Genomic DNA, 19,104 nt, shown 5'->3' on the forward strand with positions numbered 1-19,104 from the left:
TGTTCAGATTTGATGCACGTCTGACCACAACGAGGATTTTTTTTTTTAAATGGCCCAAATTTTCACATTAACAAGAATTAAAAATCTGTTCCTTCCTTGTTTGGTCAGGCAGCTGCAGTGAAAAACTTTAAAAACACCACCACACGTTGACCAGAGGAGGACGGAGACAGAGGCACAGACTACAGAGGAGGAAAGAACCCATTTGTGTCTAAGTGCAGCAATACAGATGTTATGAAATGAATACAAATACAATAATTACATGACCTATAACAGTTCCACAATGTTATATGCAAGTTATACAATACTGCTGGGCGGGCTGCAGACCTGTTGTGTGGGTTCAGAAAAGGATCACAGAGTCTGTCTGGTGTCCGTCTGTCCTCTGTCCTCGGCGTCGACCTCAGTCCACTGCGTTCACTTTGTTCAGCGATGGGTCAGTTATCAGCCAGGTATTTTCCTGAAAGACGTCAATTAGAAACTAAGTGCTTATCTGTATAAATGAGATGTGATATTTCATTAGTTTTATGTTTTATTAAGTAGCTGCAATGAAAGGATTCAAACTTATTCTACTCAGGTAAGCTTTACCAAGTTACTAAAATAATCCTAAAACTGACTTTTATTACTGTGTGGATTCATCTAAGTCTTTTCAAGTCCTACTATATGCACATTATCTTAACCTAAACATACATAAAGGAAAATGTTTACAGTGTAACTGGTGGGAGTTGTATTTCCAGGAACTACAATCAGTATTTAAAAAAGTTTAAAGAGATAAAACATGGATTTTATATGTTCAATAACCAGTTTATAAACTTGTTAACATTCGGGAATTGGCTGGCTAAGCTTTCGTGTAGCAGTAATGAATATTTTATTTTGAAAACCCCATCTGACAGACCTGCAGCAAACCTCTTCTTGATGAGCGAGAAGCGGTACCCTGGCCCAGCCAGCTCGATGTCACAGCCTGACAGGGTGCTGCCTTCGCTGGTAAACTGCACCGCCAGTGGAGCCGGTTTACTCGGACCTTCTGTTAGCTGAAAGCGTGCTAACAACGAGCCCACACCTGAGGGATCAGAATGAGAGGATGAGACCAAGCCCCAAAATGTTTAATATTTAGAAACCACAAAAGCAAATATGTAACAACATGAAAAATGGGCAACATCTCTACAACTGCAGATCTCATCTTAAAGAGAATTCATAATCTAGTTTCGTGTCTTCATCCTGGAGGTCAGGTCACTGATGGGTGTCCTTGCCATGTAAATGACAGTGTGGGTCTAATGATGGCAGGTTGCGATCTGGAGCACAAATCAAACTCAACTTGGTCAGAAGAAACTGTGTAAATACTCCACAGCTGCTACCGTGGGCACTCGTTTACTTTATCCCATTAAAAAATAAAAGCTCATTGTAAACATCAGCTTTGGTGAAGTAACTGTATCACTGCTGTCCAACAGGGGGCAGTGTTTACTGTGGGCATGATGCACCAGACTTCCTCTCCATCTTGTCGTCCTCATCTGCGGTTGTTCCATTTTCAGCATTTGTACACCAGCCACACACATGCACCACGTGTCCTCCCAACATTTATGTTATTTAAAGAAACAGGTTAAATCATCATTCAAAAGAAATACCTCCATTTTCAGATTTGTGGGAGATATCGGGGATCTTCCACAGGATTCGTTGCTGGTCTGCATTCCTACCAGGATTAGGAATAAGAGAAAACCATTAAAGGATACAACATAAACAGGTGAACAGGTCATTGAAGGTTAACCTCAAAACCTGACAGCAAATAAATGCACGGCACTCCCAGATATGGCACAGGATTTTATCTCTTGTCTAAATAACATTTGGAGCAATAAATGCATCAAACTGCCTCCTTTACCCCCTTAATCTGTTCAGCTGTGTAGCTTAATACTGTGTAACAACAAGTCTAGAAAGACCGTACCATGCAGCAGGAGGTAGGACAGCCTGTAGCTTTGAAACGCCTCCATCAACGGGGACGAGGAACTGAACGTTGTTGAGGGCCATCGGCGTCGACATGGCCTCCCCGTTGTATTTGTAGTCTATCCTCAAGTCAGTGCTGGTGGGCTCACACCTCCAGCTCACTGCCAGGTTCAGAGGAGTCGACTGGAGGCCCTGTGTTGACACCTGGCAAACACGTGGTTTGATAAAAGCCTGTTCACACTGAAACACCCTAAACAGCTGAACATGCTTCGACTGAAGGAGTTGAGTGTTTGGGATTTAAGCTACTCTCAAAATCCCAAATCCAAGGTTACCTGATACTTGAGCATGTCCACGTTGTAGTACGTCGCTTGTGGTTTCTGCTCTGCCACCTTCTTTAAATGCGATATCAGGTTTGGCATATTCACCCAGAAGTCCTTGCTGTCAGCCTTGGCTTGCGTGGTGGTGTCGCTGGTGGAGGAATCGCAGTAAAGAGCCCGATCACAATTCAGACGTTTCACAGGACTGTGGTGATTTTCTATTGAAGTGACTAAACACAGCCATTAGACTTCAGCGGTGTGCTGGTACGAAACGACTGTTCAACCACAAAAAACAAGTTTTTTGGGAGGAAAATGTGACTTTTTCCTCACAGAGTCAGTGTGACCCAACGATGATCCAGATGTGGTTGGTGGTCGTTAGATCACACAGACTTTACAGGTGCTGAGAATAAAGTAAAAACTATTTTTAAGTTGCTTTTCTAAAAACAAGAAACGCGCAGGAGGCTGGAAAACATCAACATTTGACAGCTGTAATAAACAAATGAATCATAATTAAAAACAATGTTTATTCTACTGTGAGGTCACATGACTTCATGCTATAATGATGTGTGATATTTTGCATAATTTAATATTTAATTTTAAAGATCACATCAGGCGGTTTATCAGGCGTTTCACAACAAGTGCAACACTGTTATCTGCCTGCACACTCAGACGACCTCATGATGACTCCACACTTACTCAGCGCTCATTTTGGAAACAAGCTCACAAAATTTACTCATCTGAAGTGGTCAAAAGACCCCGAATAAACCACAGGGGGTTGTAGATGTTTGATGAGTCAGTTCACTAGCACATGTCAGCGCTGCAAACATGGAAACATTCACGCCATCACCTCGACCTCCCCAAAACCTCTTTACTCCTTTTTGTTGGTCACATGTTGCTCTCCTGATGTTTTACAGTCTGTGTGACATCAAACTTGCTGTGTCACCATAGATAATAAGGTGACTTGCATAACAAAAGTCATTAAAATTTAATGTCAAGTGTGGCATGCTTATTAAAAATAAGTATCGCACATGCTCTGTAAGTGAAATTAAAATGATGCATAATTTGCAACAGGTACATTGATTTGGTTTTAATCACGTTTGGTTACACGGGACCACATATAACATGTTAGGTATTACTGGGTGACGCTAAAGTTAGACAATAATGTATTTAGATTTAGTTATGTATTCCCAGAAAGGTTGGCTCGATCTTTTCACATCTTCCAGCAAAAGCTGAGTTTTTATTTTTATTTTTTTAACTGAAATGTTGAGTTTACGGTGGTGTCATTACCAGCAGAGGAGCTGGGGGTTAGGCAGCACATGCTCCAGTCGACTGTAGTTGGTTATGCTGAAGGTTAGCACGGCGGGGGACGGGTTATTGGCAAAGTGCCGCGTGATTCCCGCCGGAAACGACAAAACCATCTCACCTATGATCTTCACAACACACCTGAGAAAGAGAAGAGAGAGTAACACTGCATGAAAGACTGCAGAGAGACACACAAATGCACAAATCACACATGACTTCATTTCCTTTTGATAATAAAACTAAACACACAGTCTTAATGCGTTTCTGCTATTGACTGAATCACTACATTAAAAGCTCTGCCAATCACAGCTCACACACTATTACAGCAGTAAAGCCCCGATCAGAAGCAAAATCAATAACACATTAGTTCATCCTAATCCACAACTCAGAGCAACAAAAGCAAACTTTACCTGTTTACATGACTCTGCAGGAGGAAATTCAAGTACAAAACATACAAAACTGGATTCATTGTAACAAAATCCACCAACACTGTTCTTATGTGTTTATAGTCTATAGTTCAACCAAGTGTTTGTTAGTGGACCTGTATACTTCCTCACATATTCACTATAAACACTGTGTGACAGGATTGTGGATGTTTGACCATATTAACTACAAACACATAATGCTGTAAACACATGTGTGTGTCCAGAGCTCATCAGATGCTTCATAAATCAAACTGTCATTTCTGACAAATCACTCCTCCTTGAATCGCTACCTTATCGTGGTGGAGGGGTTTGTGTGTCACAGGGATCCCAGGGGCTATGTTGTCTGGGGGCTTTTGCCCCCTGGTAGGGTCTCCCATGGCAAATTGGCCCTGGGTGAGGGACCAGACAAAGAGCGATTCATAAGACCCTTATGAAAAGGAAACCGAGGGAACAGTTTACCCTGCCCGGGATAGGGTTACCGGGGCCTCGCCCTGGAGCCAGGCCCGGGGAGGGTGCCCGAGGGCGAGCGTCTGGTGGCCGGGCCTTAGTCCATGGGGCCCGGCCGGGCACAGCCCGAAGAGGAGACATGGGCCCATCCTCCCGCAGGCCCACCACCCGCAGGAGGTGCCATAGGGGTCGGGTGCATTGTGTGCCGGGTGGCGGCCAGGAGCGGAGGCCCTGGCGGACTGACCCCCGGCTGCCAAGACTGGCAATAGGGACATGGAATGTCACCTCTCTGGTGGGGAAGGAGCCTGAGTTAGTGCGTGAGGTTGAGAGGTACCGGCTAGATATAGTCGGGCTCACCTCTACACATGGCTTGGGCTCTGGAACCAGTCTCCTGGAGAGGGGCTGGACTCTGTCTCAGTCTGGAGTTGCCCTTGGTGAGAGGCGGCGGGCTGGGGTGGGTATCCTAATATCCCCTCGGCTTGCTGCCGGTACGTTGGGGTTTTTCCCGGTGGACGAGAGGGTTTGTTCCCTGCGCCTTAGGGTCGGGGAACGGGTCCTGACTGTCATCTGCGCTTATGCGCCGAGTGGCAGTTCAGAGTACCCAGCCTTCTTAGAGTCCCTGGGGGGGGTGCTGGAGGGTGCTCCACCTGGAGACTCTGTTGTCCTGCTGGGAGACTTCAATGCTCACGTGGGTAACGACAGCGAGACCTGGAGGGGCGTGATTGGGAGGAACGGCCTCCCTGATCTGAACCCGTGCGGTGCTCTGTTATTGGACTTCTGTGCTAATCACAGTTTGGCCATAACGAACACCCTGTTCGAACATAAGAGTGTCCATAAGTGCACGTGGCACCAGGACGCTCTAGGCCGTAGGTCGATGATCGATTTTGTAATCGTATCAGCAGACCTGCGACCATATGTTCTGGACACTCGGGTAAAGAGAGGGGCTGAGCTGTCAACTGATCACCACCTGGTGGTGAGTTGGATCAGGTGGCGGGGGAAGACGCTGGACAGACCTGGTGCACCTAAACGCGTAGTGAGGGTGTGCTGGGAACGTCTAGCAGAGGCCCCAGTCCGCGAGATCTTCAACGCACACCTCCGGCAGAGCTTCAACAGCATTCCGAGGGAGACTGGGGACATTGAGTCCGAATGGACCATGTTCAGCGTCTCCATTGCCGAAGCTGCTGCATTGAGCTGCGGCCGCAAGGTGGTTGGTGCCTGCCGTGGTGGTAATCCCCGAACCAAATGGTGGACACCAGAGGTGAAGGGAGCCACTAGGCTGAAGAAGGAGTCCTATCGGGCTTGGTTAGCCTGTGGGACTCCGGAGGCAGCCGACAGGTATCGACAGGCCAAGCGGAATGCGGCTCGGGCAGTGGCTGAAGCAAAAACTCGGGTGTGGGAGGAGTTCGGAGAGGCGATGGAAAAAGACTTTCGGACTGCCTCGAAGAGATTCTGGCAAACCGTCAGACGTCTCAGGAGGGGAAAGCGGTGCTCTACCTGCACTGTGTATAGTGCTGGCGGAGCGCTGCTGACGTCGACTGAGAAAATTGTCAGGCGGTGGAAGGAATACTTCGAGGACCTCCTTAATCCCACTGACACGTCTTCCGAGGAGGAAGCAGAGTCTGGGGATGAGGGGAATGACCCGCCAATTTCCAGGGGCGAGGTCACTGAGGCAGTTAAACAACTCCTTGGTGGCAGAGCCCCTGGTGTTGATGAGATCCGCCCCGAGTTCCTGAAGGCTCTGGACGTTGTAGGGCTGTCCTGGTTGACACGCCTCTGCAATGTTGCGTGGAGATCAGGGGCAGTACCTGTGGACTGGCAGACCGGGGTGGTGGTCCCCATCTTTAAGAAAGGGGACCGGAGGGCGTGTTCCAACTACAGGGGGATCACACTCCTCAGCCTCCCTGGGAAAGTCTATGCCAGGGTGCTGGAAAGGAGAGTTCGTCCGTTAGTCGAACCTCGGATACAGGAGGAACAATGCGGTTTTCGTCCTGGTCGCGGAACACTGGACCAGCTCTTTATCCTCTCCAGGATACTTGAGGGTGCATGGGAGTTTGCCCAACCAGTCTACATGTGTTTTGTGGACTTGGAGAAGGCATTCGACCGTGTCCCTCGGGGTGTCCTGTGGGAGGTGTTGCGGGAATATGGGGTGTCTGGCCCATTGCTACGGGCCATTCGATCCCTATACAACCGTTGCAAGAGCTTGGTTCGCATTGCCGGCAATAAGTCGGACTCGTTCCCGGTGGGTGATGGGCTCCGCCAGGGCTGCCCTTTGTCTCCGGTTCTGTTCATAATTTTTATGGACAGGATTTCTAGGCGCAGCCAAGTGGCGGAGGGCTTTCGCTTTGGTGGCCTCAGAATCTCATCTCTGATTTTTGCAGATGATGTGGTTCTGTTGGCTTCATCGGGTGAGGGCCTCCAGCTCGCACTGGAACGGTTCGCAGCCGAGTGTGAAGCAGCGGGAATGAGGATCAGCACCTCCAAATCTGAGGCCATGGTTCTCAGCCGGAAAAGGGTGGAGTGCCCACTCCGGGTCGGGGATGAGTTCCTGCCCCAAGTGGAGGAGTTCAAGTATCTCGGGGTCTTGTTTGCGAGTGATGGGAGAAGGGAGCCGGAGATCGACAGACGGATTGGGGCTGCAGCTGCAGTAATGCGGACGCTGCACCGGTCCGTCGTGGTGAAGAGGGAGCTGAGTGTAAAAGCGAGGCTCTCAATTTACCGGTCGATCTACGTCCCTACCCTCACCTATGGCCACGAGCTGTGGGTAGTGACCGAAAGAACGAGATCGCGGATACAAGCGGCAGAAATGAGCTTCCTCCGAAGGGTGGCTGGCCTCTCCCTTAGAGATAGGGTGAGAAGTTCGGCCATCCGGGAGGGGCTCAGAGTAGAGCAGCTGCTGCTCCACATCGAAAGGAGCCAGCTGAGGTGGTTCGGGCATCTGACAAGGATGCCCCCTGGGCGCCTCCTGGGTGAGGTGTTCCAGGCATGTCCCACCGGGAGGAGGCCCCGGGGCAGACCCAGGACACGCTGGAGAGATTATATCTCTCGGCTGGCCTGGGAACGCCTTGGTATTCCCCCGGATAAGCTGGAGGAGGTGGCTGGGGAGAGGGAGGTCTGGGCCTCTTTGCTTAGGCTGCTGCCCCCGCGACCCGGCCCCGGACAAAGCGGATGAGGATTGATGGATGGATGGACAAAAGCATCAAACAAACATTACAGCCGCTTTAGATGGTAAACTGGGACAAACTTAATAAACCCCGTCGACCATTATCCCTTAAATATTGTGGTAAAACGTAGTCAAACAAACTTTTTTTACTCATCATCCACACAAAAATAAATAAATATTGAAATAGCCTAGTCAGGGTTTTCTACTGTGACAGGTAAAGAAGACCTACTTGTTGGGATCGGCTCCTTTAAAGAAGGTGTTGACTGTTTCCGTGAACGCAGCCGCCACAGGAAGCGTGTCCTGAGCTCCCATGGTGAGAGGACTGGGCCCTCGAGAGCAGCCTACGAGTAACCAACCCACACGTACACATTTGTAATTAAAATAAATGCTGTGCTCCACTGTTGCTGTTTGATTTGTTGAGGTTGCTGTCAGAGACAGAATTACATTCAAATTATAACCATTTTTTAATTCTTAAGCCTAAATTTGATATTAATATATCCAAACTTCAGCCCTGAATACAAACACTTCAGCAGAAATCACTACATGAAAAATAGATGCTCCAAATCTTAAACTACGCTCTCTGTGTCAAACTGTGTGTGGAGAAAATAAGGAACGAAACATGAACAAATTAAGAGTGATGAAATGAAATGAAACAAATACTGGTGTTAGTAAAGAGGCACGAAAACAGCACATTATATGTACGGATGATACCCATTTCTCTCTGCTCTTTGACTGTGAACTGCTTCCAATGTCTCCCTCAGATTAATGCATTTCTACACAGTGGGTTATACATGTCTGTTTTTAACTGAATAAGCACAGCTGGATGTTTTTAAAAAGAGACAGAGGCAGACATAGAGCAAGGCAGATGTGCATGCGTACTCCAGACATGCTGACAATTTTTGTATTTTTTGGACAAGATCAAAGATCATCAGAGAGCCCAAGATCAAACACCCAACAGGTAAAATGATGACAGTACAGAGAAAAGTGATTAGTAAAGTAGACAAAGACTGATGAGTCTTTAGGGAATGAATCAGTGCAGACATGATGAAAATGAACATCATCATCAGAAGAAGTTAGAGGGAGATATTGCACCGCATATCTGGCTCTAGGTGAGGGGGCTCAGTCAGGGCGATAGCATGGCCAGGGTTAGGGTAATGAAGGGATGATGATGATGGAGGAGCCAAGAGGGGAAGGAGGAAAGGGGGAGGAGAGAAGAAGGCCAAAGCTTGCACGAATGAGCCTCGTAATAACGTGTGTGCGCGCTACCCTGTTGCAGAGAAAACTTACCTTCGAAGGTTAAATAAAACTTCCCTCTGTCAAACCATACAAGGGATGGCTGGTCATTCTCTGTGAGGGTTCGAGGGTAGAGGGAGGGAGGGGGTCGGGAAAGGAGGACGAGGAGGAGGGAGGAGGTACAGGGATGAAAGGCGGGGAAGTGGGTGAAGAGGGGTGAGAGGGGCAAGGAGAGAAGGACAGTAGCGTGAGTCTCACATGGCAGGTCTATTACACGTCACAGTGAGGTGAAACGTGGAGGTGGAGGCTGGGGGCGAAAGAGGACAAAGGGTCGAGGAGCATGTGACAAGATGGGTGATACACAGTGGTCTTTTTTTGTTTGTGTTGGGGGAGCCAACGTTTTCTCCAAAGCAAAGCATTAGAAACAAGCTGACTTTCCAATTCAGTGACCCTAACTTTCATCAGCAGATACCCGAGTGTTAAAACTGTGATCAGGTCTCACAACAGGCCTTCAGTTATGAAACACACTGACGCTGGCCGCTATGCATGAGGATGGTGTGCAGAGGGAAGCCATGAGACTGAGATCAGACGATAGCAGGGAGGCGGCGAGACTGTGGTTCGCTGCACCCCACGTTTCAGGTGCCATATGCTTTTACAAAGACACCTGAACCGCCCTCACGGACACCAGGGAAAAAAAGAGGACGACTCAGAAAGTCCCAATTAGTAAGCAACAGAAAAAAAAACTAGATAAACAGCTTAAACCAAATTAAACCATATTTCAGCTCATTTTCTGACTTTTTTAAATAATATAATAATAACATGGTAATGAACCTGAACACTGGTGGATCCTGTTTCCCCCAAATGCATTTAAAAGAATAAGAAACGTTAAACTGGAGCAGTAGCATTTTTCTAATGATCTGCACTCCAGCTCTAATGTGACTCCAACAGGTCTGACGGATGAAAAATTGTGTACTTTTTTGTCACGCTGACACTGTAAACTTTGCAAATGCTCCACAAAAACAGGGGAGGCCTGTTCCTCTCCATGCTATGGCCGTAGGCTCCTGTGGCTAAAGGTCTGGGAGGACTAAGAGTGTCGGGTGATGGAACGATGAGAGCGGCAGACTGCTTCAGAGAAAGAACAAAAGGGCGGGTGTTCAGATGGGGAAGGCGGGGGTCCGGTAATATGTCGGGCTCTATGTTGAAGAGAGCGTGGGCGACAGGTGTGAAAGGTGAGCGTCAGAGGTCAAGCGTGGGAGCAGACCGATGCTTTACAGCCTGGTTGAGAGATTGGTTGAACTCGAGGCCGTGTCGTGCACTCCTGTTGTAGACTGAGGATGGCATGAATACCAAGCAGCTGCTGCCTGTCTAATTCAGCCTAAATCTCACGCCAGGCTTCAAATGACTCTAAGCAGAAGCACTGATCTGACGGTACAAGTGAGCTGGTGAGTTTGAGTGCGCGTGAGAGGGAAAAGACAGACAATGTGGATCTCGAGGTCCGACAAGATAAAGAGCTCCTCAGACATGCTAACAGCACACAAACACTCAAACACACTCTTGTGCTGCAAACTGAGAGCAGAGGTATCTGGGAGCAACCGCACTGCACGCACAATGCGTGTCGCCGAGAGACGAGACAGGAGGTTGCCATGGGAACATGGCGAGACAGTCACTGGTGCACAGTCATAAAACAGAGAGAAAAGTCTTAGAAGCGGGCAGATGGGCCGGGGGGTGGGGGGCACTTTTTTTGGAGTACTATGCAGTAGATTCAGCTTTTTGTGTCACCACAGCTTTCATTTGTTTCCTGGCAGATTTCACTGTGACATCCAAGAGAATGAGCGAGAAACACAAGGAAGAAATGACAAAGATATGCAGATAAAAAGAGACTGTTATATGCATTCGATGGCTGAGAAATGCGTGGGAAGGTATGAGGAGTAAAACAATGTAGAAGATTGGTGGTTTCACTGAAAAATGATGCCATATTCAAAAGGAAAAGAAATAATGTCTGGTGCGTCCTTACATCTGTGCACGAATCAAAGCAGATGAGTGAAAAAAGGAGGAGTAAGAAAAATGATTTGGTATGCACTGTGCTTCTAAAGCCTGACATGAGGCTACAAAACCTGTTGACCTCCATCTAAAAAAGGCACAAAACACTCACTGATGGCCTTTACCCTTCTTTGTGCACTGCGCTCCGGGTAAAGAGCATCCAAATCCAAAAACTCTCAAAACAAGCACTCACCAAACCCTTACCTAACCCGCCCCCCGTCCCCATGTGGAGGAGGAGGGGGGGTGCTTTACCCTACCTGCAAACGAATCAAAGTGTCTCTCAAAGGTGGGAAGTTTGTCTACATATACATCATCCTCTGACGAGCCAAAGAGACAAACAGCAAAAAAACAAGCAAAAAGAAATCAAACCATGAAAGACAACGAAAAATGATCAGAACTGTGATGCACATTAAATTCAAATGGGAGAAAAACAAATATATTCAATTATAATAAATATGCTGATGAAAATACAAAATTTAAAAAAGTGGTGAAACTTTAAAGGAGCAATTTAGAATATTTCATAATAAGCAGTTTCTGAGACTGTTTTCATGCACAAAGAATACAGATTAAATTAAGCGGCTGTAACAGAGACCTCAGTAAAAATGTCATTTATTCAGTCGGTCCCTGCAATTTGTTTAAAAGAGGAAGAAAGCACCCTCCAATCGGGGACTAGATTCTGCTTTTACATAACTGCTGCCTCCAGAATGTGTATTTATTATTTTTTTTAGTATTATGACTCAGCTATGTTACAGTTTACTGAGATTTGCCATTATCCACTAAAAGCTGCACTGCAGGCTCCTTTAAAACCGACTCTACAGTTATCAAGGAGTAGAAATTGTTGTGTCACTAATTCATTAAAGGATGGTTTGCACTTTAAAATTTTCATATTCTCACCTCCTACTCACACCCTGCAGAATTTCCCTGTGTTTGCGTGTTAACGTGAATCAGATACTAATATATATGTTGAGAGATATCTATAGATATATATCTATAGATATATCTATCTATCTATATATCTATCTCTATCTATATATCTATCTCTATCTATATATCTATCTCTATCTATATATCTATCTCTATCTATATATCTATCTATATATCTATCTATATCTATAGATATATAGATATATATATAGATAGATATGTGTGTGTGTGTGTGTGTGTGTGTGTGTGTGTGTGTGTGTGTGTGTGTGTGTGTGTGTGAAGTTCAGGACTCTTATCTTTAGGTGTAATTAATTCTTTATCAATAAATAGAAATGTAAACAGAAAACTATCATTTGCATGTTTGTAGAAGGTTTCGCTCTGTGATACTTAGATGCTGTAAAACAACATCAAAGGTGAAACTGCTGCCATTTCCAGAAAAAAAAGAACCAAAACAAATAAAATGAGTAAATGCACAGGTGCATGACTCATGCGCACAAACGCTACATGCAAAGTTCGTAAAATGCATGTAAAACTTTTAATATAATGACAGAAGATGCCCCTGCTAGCCTCTGTGACCTCCACATCCATCAGGAGACGTGCTGCAGTGTTGAGCGGATGGTCCACACACCTGTTACAGACACAGAGAGCTCCTTGCCCACGGTAGGAGTGGTGGCGGCACTCATCGAGTTGGTGGAGGAGATGGAGGAGGTGCTCTCAGCCCTCGCCAACGGAGCAATGGGAGGAGGGCTGGCCGAGTGAATCGGTGGGCTGAATGGGCGATTCTGAACACAGAAAGGAGACGAGACGAGAGACGGGAAGGAAACAAGAAGCGGTTTAGCATGCGGCATTTTAAATACTATGTACACAGCCGCTATAAACTCTTTGGGATTATCAAGTTAAACCCTGATTAAGATAGTCGACTTAATGATTATTCTTTTGCCAGTTCTTCCTAGACTCAAAGGCCATGTAAATAATGCCTAAATCCCCGAATCAGAGCCAAAGAACTGAAAGATATAAGAGTGACAAAATGAAAACAAAAACAACAACAAAAAAAGGTCTTACCGCATCGCCTACACTAGGTTTCCCTGGAGGAAGTTTGGGTCGTGAAGGGGGACGAGGTGGAGGGGGAGGTGGGGTGGGGTTGACTGACGACGGTGTGGCAGGTCGTACGGGTGAAGAGGAACCTGAAGAGGCGCGCAAAAAACACAAAAGGGATTAATTTAATTATTCAGTTTGGAAAACGACTAAACAAAAGGACAGAGTACCATCAGCACTCAGTAAGAAGTGTTGTTTCATTTTTCACTTCACAGGATCGCTGTCGTGATCTACTACACACCTCATATCCTCCATACAGCATTAAGAGCACACATCCCTCTACGTGCTTTACCATTGACGAAACTGGAAAAATGATTCCGCTCAGATGTTCAAACATTTCATTTTGAAAACTCGAGAGGAAATTTGATCAGTTTTATTCCTCGTTCGAAGAGCTCCTTTTTCGCCACATCGTTACATCCACTTCTTTTGGACACTGGCTCAGTACAATTAACCTAACAAAACAAACCCGCCCACACTGCTGTCTTTGTCCACGTTTCCCACATATTGGGCAGCTCAAGGACGGGTCAAAAAGCAAAAAGCTAAAAAACAAACAAAGAAAAAAAGGCACTAAAAATGCAACAAAAAGCATAGAAATTCTAAGCAAGTCAAGTTTTTAATAAAACGTGAAAGAAAAAGGCCCTGGTAACATAATACGCTCTGAGGCAAAATGCTATTGTACATAAATCTGGGCCAAAACATGACCTCTTTTCCAGGAAGAACATGCAGGATAACTGTTCCTGTGATGCAAGTTCCAACAAAAGTGGTGCAATCAGCTGAAAGAAAATCTGAGCAGGGTGCACTGCTGACATGATGCCTCAGCTCACAACACTGTCACTGTCTGTTTGCAATGACACCATTAAAATTAGCAGTTAAGTGATCAGGTGACGTGTGGGTTTTTTCTTTTCATTGTAGTGAGAATATTTCTTGTAAACCATCCTCTAAATTAAGTTTTAACCCAACAAATATATTTAAGTGAGGATCTTGAAGCGCTCACCGCTATTCGTGCCGCCGGCCCCAGATGTGGGACCTGGTGATGAAACCACTGCGCGGTACGTTGGAGGAGGTGGTGGCGGAGGTGTACTTCTACTGCCTTGGATTGCATCTTTGGGCGAAGTGACAGTTTCACCTCCATCCTCTTTGGGATAGGTGGTGCTTGTATTGTTGGGCTTCTCTTCTTGACAGAGGACAAGAGGCGGCGGGACGGAGCGAGCCGCAGGCTCCTCGGAAGGAGGCGTCAGTGCTGGAGTGCTTATTTTGGGGGTGGGTGCAGGTGGAACACTTGGAGGTGAACTAAGAGGAGGAGGGGAGGAAACAGGAGGAGATGAAAGCTCCTTTGTTGCAGGAGACGGAGAGGTGGCGAGCGTGGGAGGGTTTTGGTCTTTGGGAGTGGGAGGACCCGAACGGACTGAAGGTACGACTTGTTCCTCTGAGGGAGGTGGGGAAGTTGGTAGAGGGGGAACAAAATCATCTTCTGGGGGAGGTGAAGTAGGCAGAGGTGGTGCAAAGTCTTCTGAAGGAGGTGGTGATGTAGGTAAGGGTGGGGCATGAAGCACAGGTGGAGGAGAGGAGGCTGGTAATGGAGGTGCTGGTTCTTCTGGAGGAGGTGGGGAGGAGGGGAGGGGAGGTGCAGGGTCCTTTGGTGGAGGCGGCTGGTCAGGAGCTTCTTCGCTGAAGCAGACCCACGAGTCACCCGTATCCTCGCAGGCAGAGGCAGCCTGCTCCGGTCCAAAAATGTTGTCCAAGTCGGCTATTGAAGGCTTCCTGGCTGAGCTGTCTGCTCCTGCAGACACTTCTGAAACAGAGATAAGGAAGGAGCAATTTAAAAAAGAAAAGGGGGGGGGGGGGGGTGTTTGCAGATGTGCTCAGCAAGGAGATAAAACATCACAGGGAGACAAACAGACTGACAAAGTTAGCACCGGAACATCAAGATAAACAGACGACTGAGGTCAAATTTAAAAGCTTGTTTCAGTTTGAGGCGATTTAACGGGAGGCAGAAACAGATGAGCAGATTCTTACCAGCATCATCTGCAGGCGGAGGGCTAGTATTTGGTGGAGAAGCTGGGACATTCTTGGGTGGAAGTGGAGGTGGAGCTGCAAGTATATCACAAGTTTAACAATGAATGCAATAATTACCTGTTTCACATCACTGCACCTGGTGATGGGCTGCATACAGTCTGACTCAAGGCGCAAACGACAACAAAGGAAAAAAATGAATGAAGAAAATAAGCCAACACAAGATGAACGTTTGGATCTATCAACGACAGGCACCATTGTATTCCAGATACAACACGAGGGGGGATCGTCCCAAATTACCCACCATGCAACACAGAACATTCAGCCCCCATCAGCCCAAATGCATGCAGGCAAGGGTTGGTGCCCAATGACGGAAACTTATTGAACGTCTCTGGTGTTACAACCGACGCTGAATCACGTGCTCGTGAAATGACTGATGAAATGAAACGATGGCTGTTTAGAACGGGGAAGGGAGCATTATTGGCACACAGCTGTTTGATCAGGTCAGTTTGCAGATTTCTCAGGATGATGAGCTGAGCTGATCCATCTGTGTGTTAATTTCACAGGGACGGGGAAGTGCGGCGTAATGTGGAGGGAATGGCGCAACTTACTTCCTGTGGGAAAGGATCTTGTCAAAGAGGATTCAGGCTCTGATAGAGGAGTCCCCCACACGTCACACTCAGATAGAACCGCTAAGTTCAGGAGGGGACAGAAAAGGCCATCGTGAAGGGCGTTAGCAGCGAAACACTTCGGGCTCGTGATCCTTTGGGGATGTTTGCGTGAAGCTGTGTCCCAAAACGTCGGCTGCATCCTTCGGAGGACCCGGCCTTCGCGGTCTACGTGGGCCGGGTCCTTCAAAGACCGAGAAGGCCGGAAGTGCGAGGCTGTGAAATGGGACGGTCTAGCCTTCAGATTTGCGTCACCGCTGTCTCGGTGGAGTTTAATAAACTCGGCCGTCTGCTCCTTGCTATCTAAAGTATAACAAGACACGCGTAAATTCTCGACCGTCTCACACTTCTGTTTAATCAGTTTGATGTTTATTCAGCTGTGTGAAAATCCCGGAGGAACCCTCCCGATGGATTAATAAAGTTTTATTTAATCTAATAACTTTGATCTCAGCCAAACCGGTTTACTCCGGAACAAATAAAACACCGAAAAAAAGGCAAACAATTACATTTTTAAGTTATCCGAGTGACTTATATATGAGGTTTAACCTGAGTAGCGAAAGAGCGGGGGTCTGAAAACGATGACGCCGGGAGTCCGCTGCTCTCGCCGGCTGGAGTGACCATTGAACCCCCCGGCTAGCTATCGAGCTGGTGGGTGACAGACTTTTGCAAATATGCGATGTCTTGATAAACCGAGCAGATATTTGTAATTTACGCAGCTACTTTCTCGCCTGAAAATATGTTAAAAGTTTATTTTGTGGCCCAGAAAGATTAATAAGAGTAATTTTAAAACTTAGTAGCAGCCGCCATTGTTGGCAGCTGAAATTTGGCTGGGCCGCGCTATGATTTCTGGGATATGGTGGGCCACGAAGGACACACCCGACCCATCCTTCAAATTTGGGGAAATGAAGGACGCATTTGTCGGCCGCGTTTGAAGGAGTCGACGAATTGGGACAGCCTTCGTCGCCTGGCTGTGACGTAATCGGCCTTCAAATGCGGCCTCCGGAGGATGCAGCCGACGTTTTGGGACACGGCTACAGATGAGAACGTCAGTAAAAACTGCAATCACAATGTGTCAACACAAGAACACGCACTCGATTTAGTGCTACTATATAATATTCGCTTTTATAATTGCATATAAAAAAAAGACATCTGAAAAAAATACACCAGCTAATAAGCTAAAAAAGGATGAATGCAGTGTGATGCAACAAACCTGCAACACATCCCGTCTACACTCCAGCAGCTTCACAAAGACAACGATTCAACTTAACGGCACATCTGACGCTACTGAATTGCGTCAAATTACACAGAGAATCTCTAACTGACCTTAAGAGGATCTTAATGAAACTAGTATTTACTGGGAAAAAAGTGAAACATTACCAGTTCAAAGTGCCAGAGGCAGAGCTTTTCTACTTGTCTGAATTAATGCGAAGGGAATTTGTGTCAAGCTGATGTTACTTACGCCTGACACGGCAGTTGCGTAAGAGCTAAGAGCTCATCCACAGTCTGCATCATAAAATCCTGCAGGGCTGGATGTGAGCAGGTGACGGCAGAATCTGCATATGAACGAGTTTCACTGTGCAAAAGAGCACGACCGTCAACCACACCCTCAACAAAGACATCCAAAACTAGCTGGAAGCCTCACACAGACAGACAAAGACACAGAGGGTTACCTTCAGTTTTCTGTTCTCCAAAGGCTGTTTCTAAAGGAGGCCCAAATAAGCCTGTGGTGTCTTCAGAGACTGGTGTTTGCTGATTGCTGCGACAGAAAAAACAGGACAATACAGAAGAAACTGTTAGCAGCAAACAGTTACAGCTACAACAGTCAGAGTGCAGCGTCTCGTTGCATGTCGTCTGATCAGGCTGCAGCTCCCCTTTCCGCTCAAATCTTCCCAACAATATTACAAATGTGTCATTTTCAAAGTGTGGCAGGAGCATAAACAACGACAGGAAGAATGACGGGAAAAGCTAATGGGATGGTTTTGGGGGCAGAATAAAAACAACTGACTTTTAACATTTGTCTTTTGGCATTACAGAAAGAGAAAGTGACTGTGGCTCAATCGCATCTGCAGAAAATACAAATACCTCATATTCACTGTACCGAGGCTGCAACCAACACACCAAACACCGCAGCCAAACAACAACCAACAAACGCACACTTAAACATAAAAAGACCTCGTCTTCAGCGCAATAGATATGAAAACCAGGTTTGCACAGCGTGGAGTTTTTGTGTAGATACAGTGGCAGGTCTGCAAAGGACTGTCTGGCTTTAGAGGACAGTTTTTGTCTGGAATTATTTAACGAGATGGCAAAAAGATCAAAAGCAACCCAAAGACATTTCCTCTTACTACACTATTTTTCATGTGGCATGCCACAGTTTAAGCCTGCAGTTAATAAGCAAAGAAAATATTGAAGATAACAAAAACCTCGCCAACGTATGGTGCAGTTTCCAAATGTCGACATTTTATGCATGATGATACAGCGATTGTGCCTCTTGTTACTGACACCGCTGACTAAAACATCAAGAAAAGTATAATTAAAATGAACGCGTCAGTGTCGTGGAACGAGCAAAAAGCTAAAATAGAGACCAACTGCACAAAACTTTTCGGGACTGAAGTGTGATCCAAAGGCAGGAGAAAGGACGAGCAGCGACACCGAGATACACACCTGGGGGGCTGTGGTGCTGGAGCTGGTGTGGGGGCCACGGCGGGTGCAGGAGGGACGACGCGTCTCGGTCTGGCAATCTCTTCACCTGCGCCCAAAATGAAATGTATTTACGTTAATCTTACATCACATCCTCCTAATTTGTCACTTGTAAAAAGCGAGCTTGGCCTGAGGTGATGAAGCTGATACTTACTGGACGTGTTCCTTTTCAAACCCTGTAACGTGGAAAGAAACAACATGGAAATGTAAAAAGTCAAAGACAGGAAACCTCAAATTGTTCTCATATTTGGATCCAACATTCTTCCATCCATGTGTGAGGATTTCTAATAAAACCAAAAAAGATGATCTTAGCTCTTTTATTCTTTTCTTTCTGAAACTTCCCAGTGTGTTTGGACAGAGCAAAGACAACGGCTGTTGAAGGTCGGAGGCTGAACTGCGACTAAATCTGATCAGACTGCACTCAGTTACACTTCACATGAGCGGGCATGACTTGCGGGCATGACTTGCACGCATTCCCCACTTTGGGCGATTTGTCACATTTTTCTAACCGACATTCATCAGTCCAATAAATGACGATGGCCGATATATTCGGGCAGGTGACTTTTTGATGGGCGGACTGATTTGCGTGCTTAGAACACAGTAAGTCCAAACATGGAGGAACTAGTTGCCAAAAAGTAAAATACAAAGTCACCAATTTGGGATTTCTTTGGCTTTAAACCGGGTGAAAGAGGTAAACCTGAGGATATAACCAAAGAGGTGTGCCGCTCGTGCAGACGTACTGCGCCAGCAAAGACTCAAACATGACTTTGTTGGTTGAAACTAACTTACTCATGGGCAAATACATAAATAAATCGCTCTTGTAAAACGCTCAGCCTATCGCTGTGGTCGAT

At 46.4% G+C, this 19,104-nt stretch overlaps 1 protein-coding gene across 2 annotated transcripts in view; it reads right to left on the reverse strand.

The window, feature by feature from the left end:
- Positions 1 to 431: 431 nt before the first annotated feature.
- The window catches only part of sgip1a (SH3GL interacting endocytic adaptor 1a), a 56,312-nt gene continuing 37,639 nt past the window's right edge, over positions 432 to 19,104 (reverse strand). Inside the window, exons 10-25 of one of the 2 annotated variants that reach the window (XM_085375636.1) lie at positions 18,408 to 18,429; positions 18,218 to 18,302; positions 17,224 to 17,309; positions 15,497 to 15,577; positions 14,889 to 14,963; positions 13,867 to 14,664; positions 12,840 to 12,961; positions 12,406 to 12,559; positions 8,868 to 8,927; positions 7,810 to 7,921; positions 3,534 to 3,689; positions 2,262 to 2,397; positions 1,931 to 2,133; positions 1,617 to 1,681; positions 890 to 1,054; positions 432 to 454 (exon numbers count right to left, since the gene is read on the reverse strand). In XM_085375636.1, coding sequence (XP_085231762.1) covers positions 432 to 454; positions 890 to 1,054; positions 1,617 to 1,681; positions 1,931 to 2,133; positions 2,262 to 2,397; positions 3,534 to 3,689; positions 7,810 to 7,921; positions 8,868 to 8,927; positions 12,406 to 12,559; positions 12,840 to 12,961; positions 13,867 to 14,664; positions 14,889 to 14,963; positions 15,497 to 15,577; positions 17,224 to 17,309; positions 18,218 to 18,302; positions 18,408 to 18,429 — 2,343 coding nt within the window. The remainder of the gene's footprint in view (positions 455 to 889; positions 1,055 to 1,616; positions 1,682 to 1,930; positions 2,134 to 2,261; positions 2,398 to 3,533; positions 3,690 to 7,809; positions 7,922 to 8,867; positions 8,928 to 12,405; positions 12,560 to 12,839; positions 12,962 to 13,866; positions 14,665 to 14,888; positions 14,964 to 15,496; positions 15,578 to 17,223; positions 17,310 to 18,217; positions 18,303 to 18,407; positions 18,430 to 19,104) is intronic. The other variant, XM_085375637.1, reaches the window with a different exon arrangement.

This window comes from Diplotaxodon limnothrissa, linkage group LG17, assembly GCF_057381915.1.
Source record: "Diplotaxodon limnothrissa isolate DT_005_m linkage group LG17, D_limnothrissa_male_GT1.1, whole genome shotgun sequence".
In the NCBI taxonomy this organism is placed as follows: domain Eukaryota; kingdom Metazoa; phylum Chordata; class Actinopteri; order Cichliformes; family Cichlidae; genus Diplotaxodon; species Diplotaxodon limnothrissa.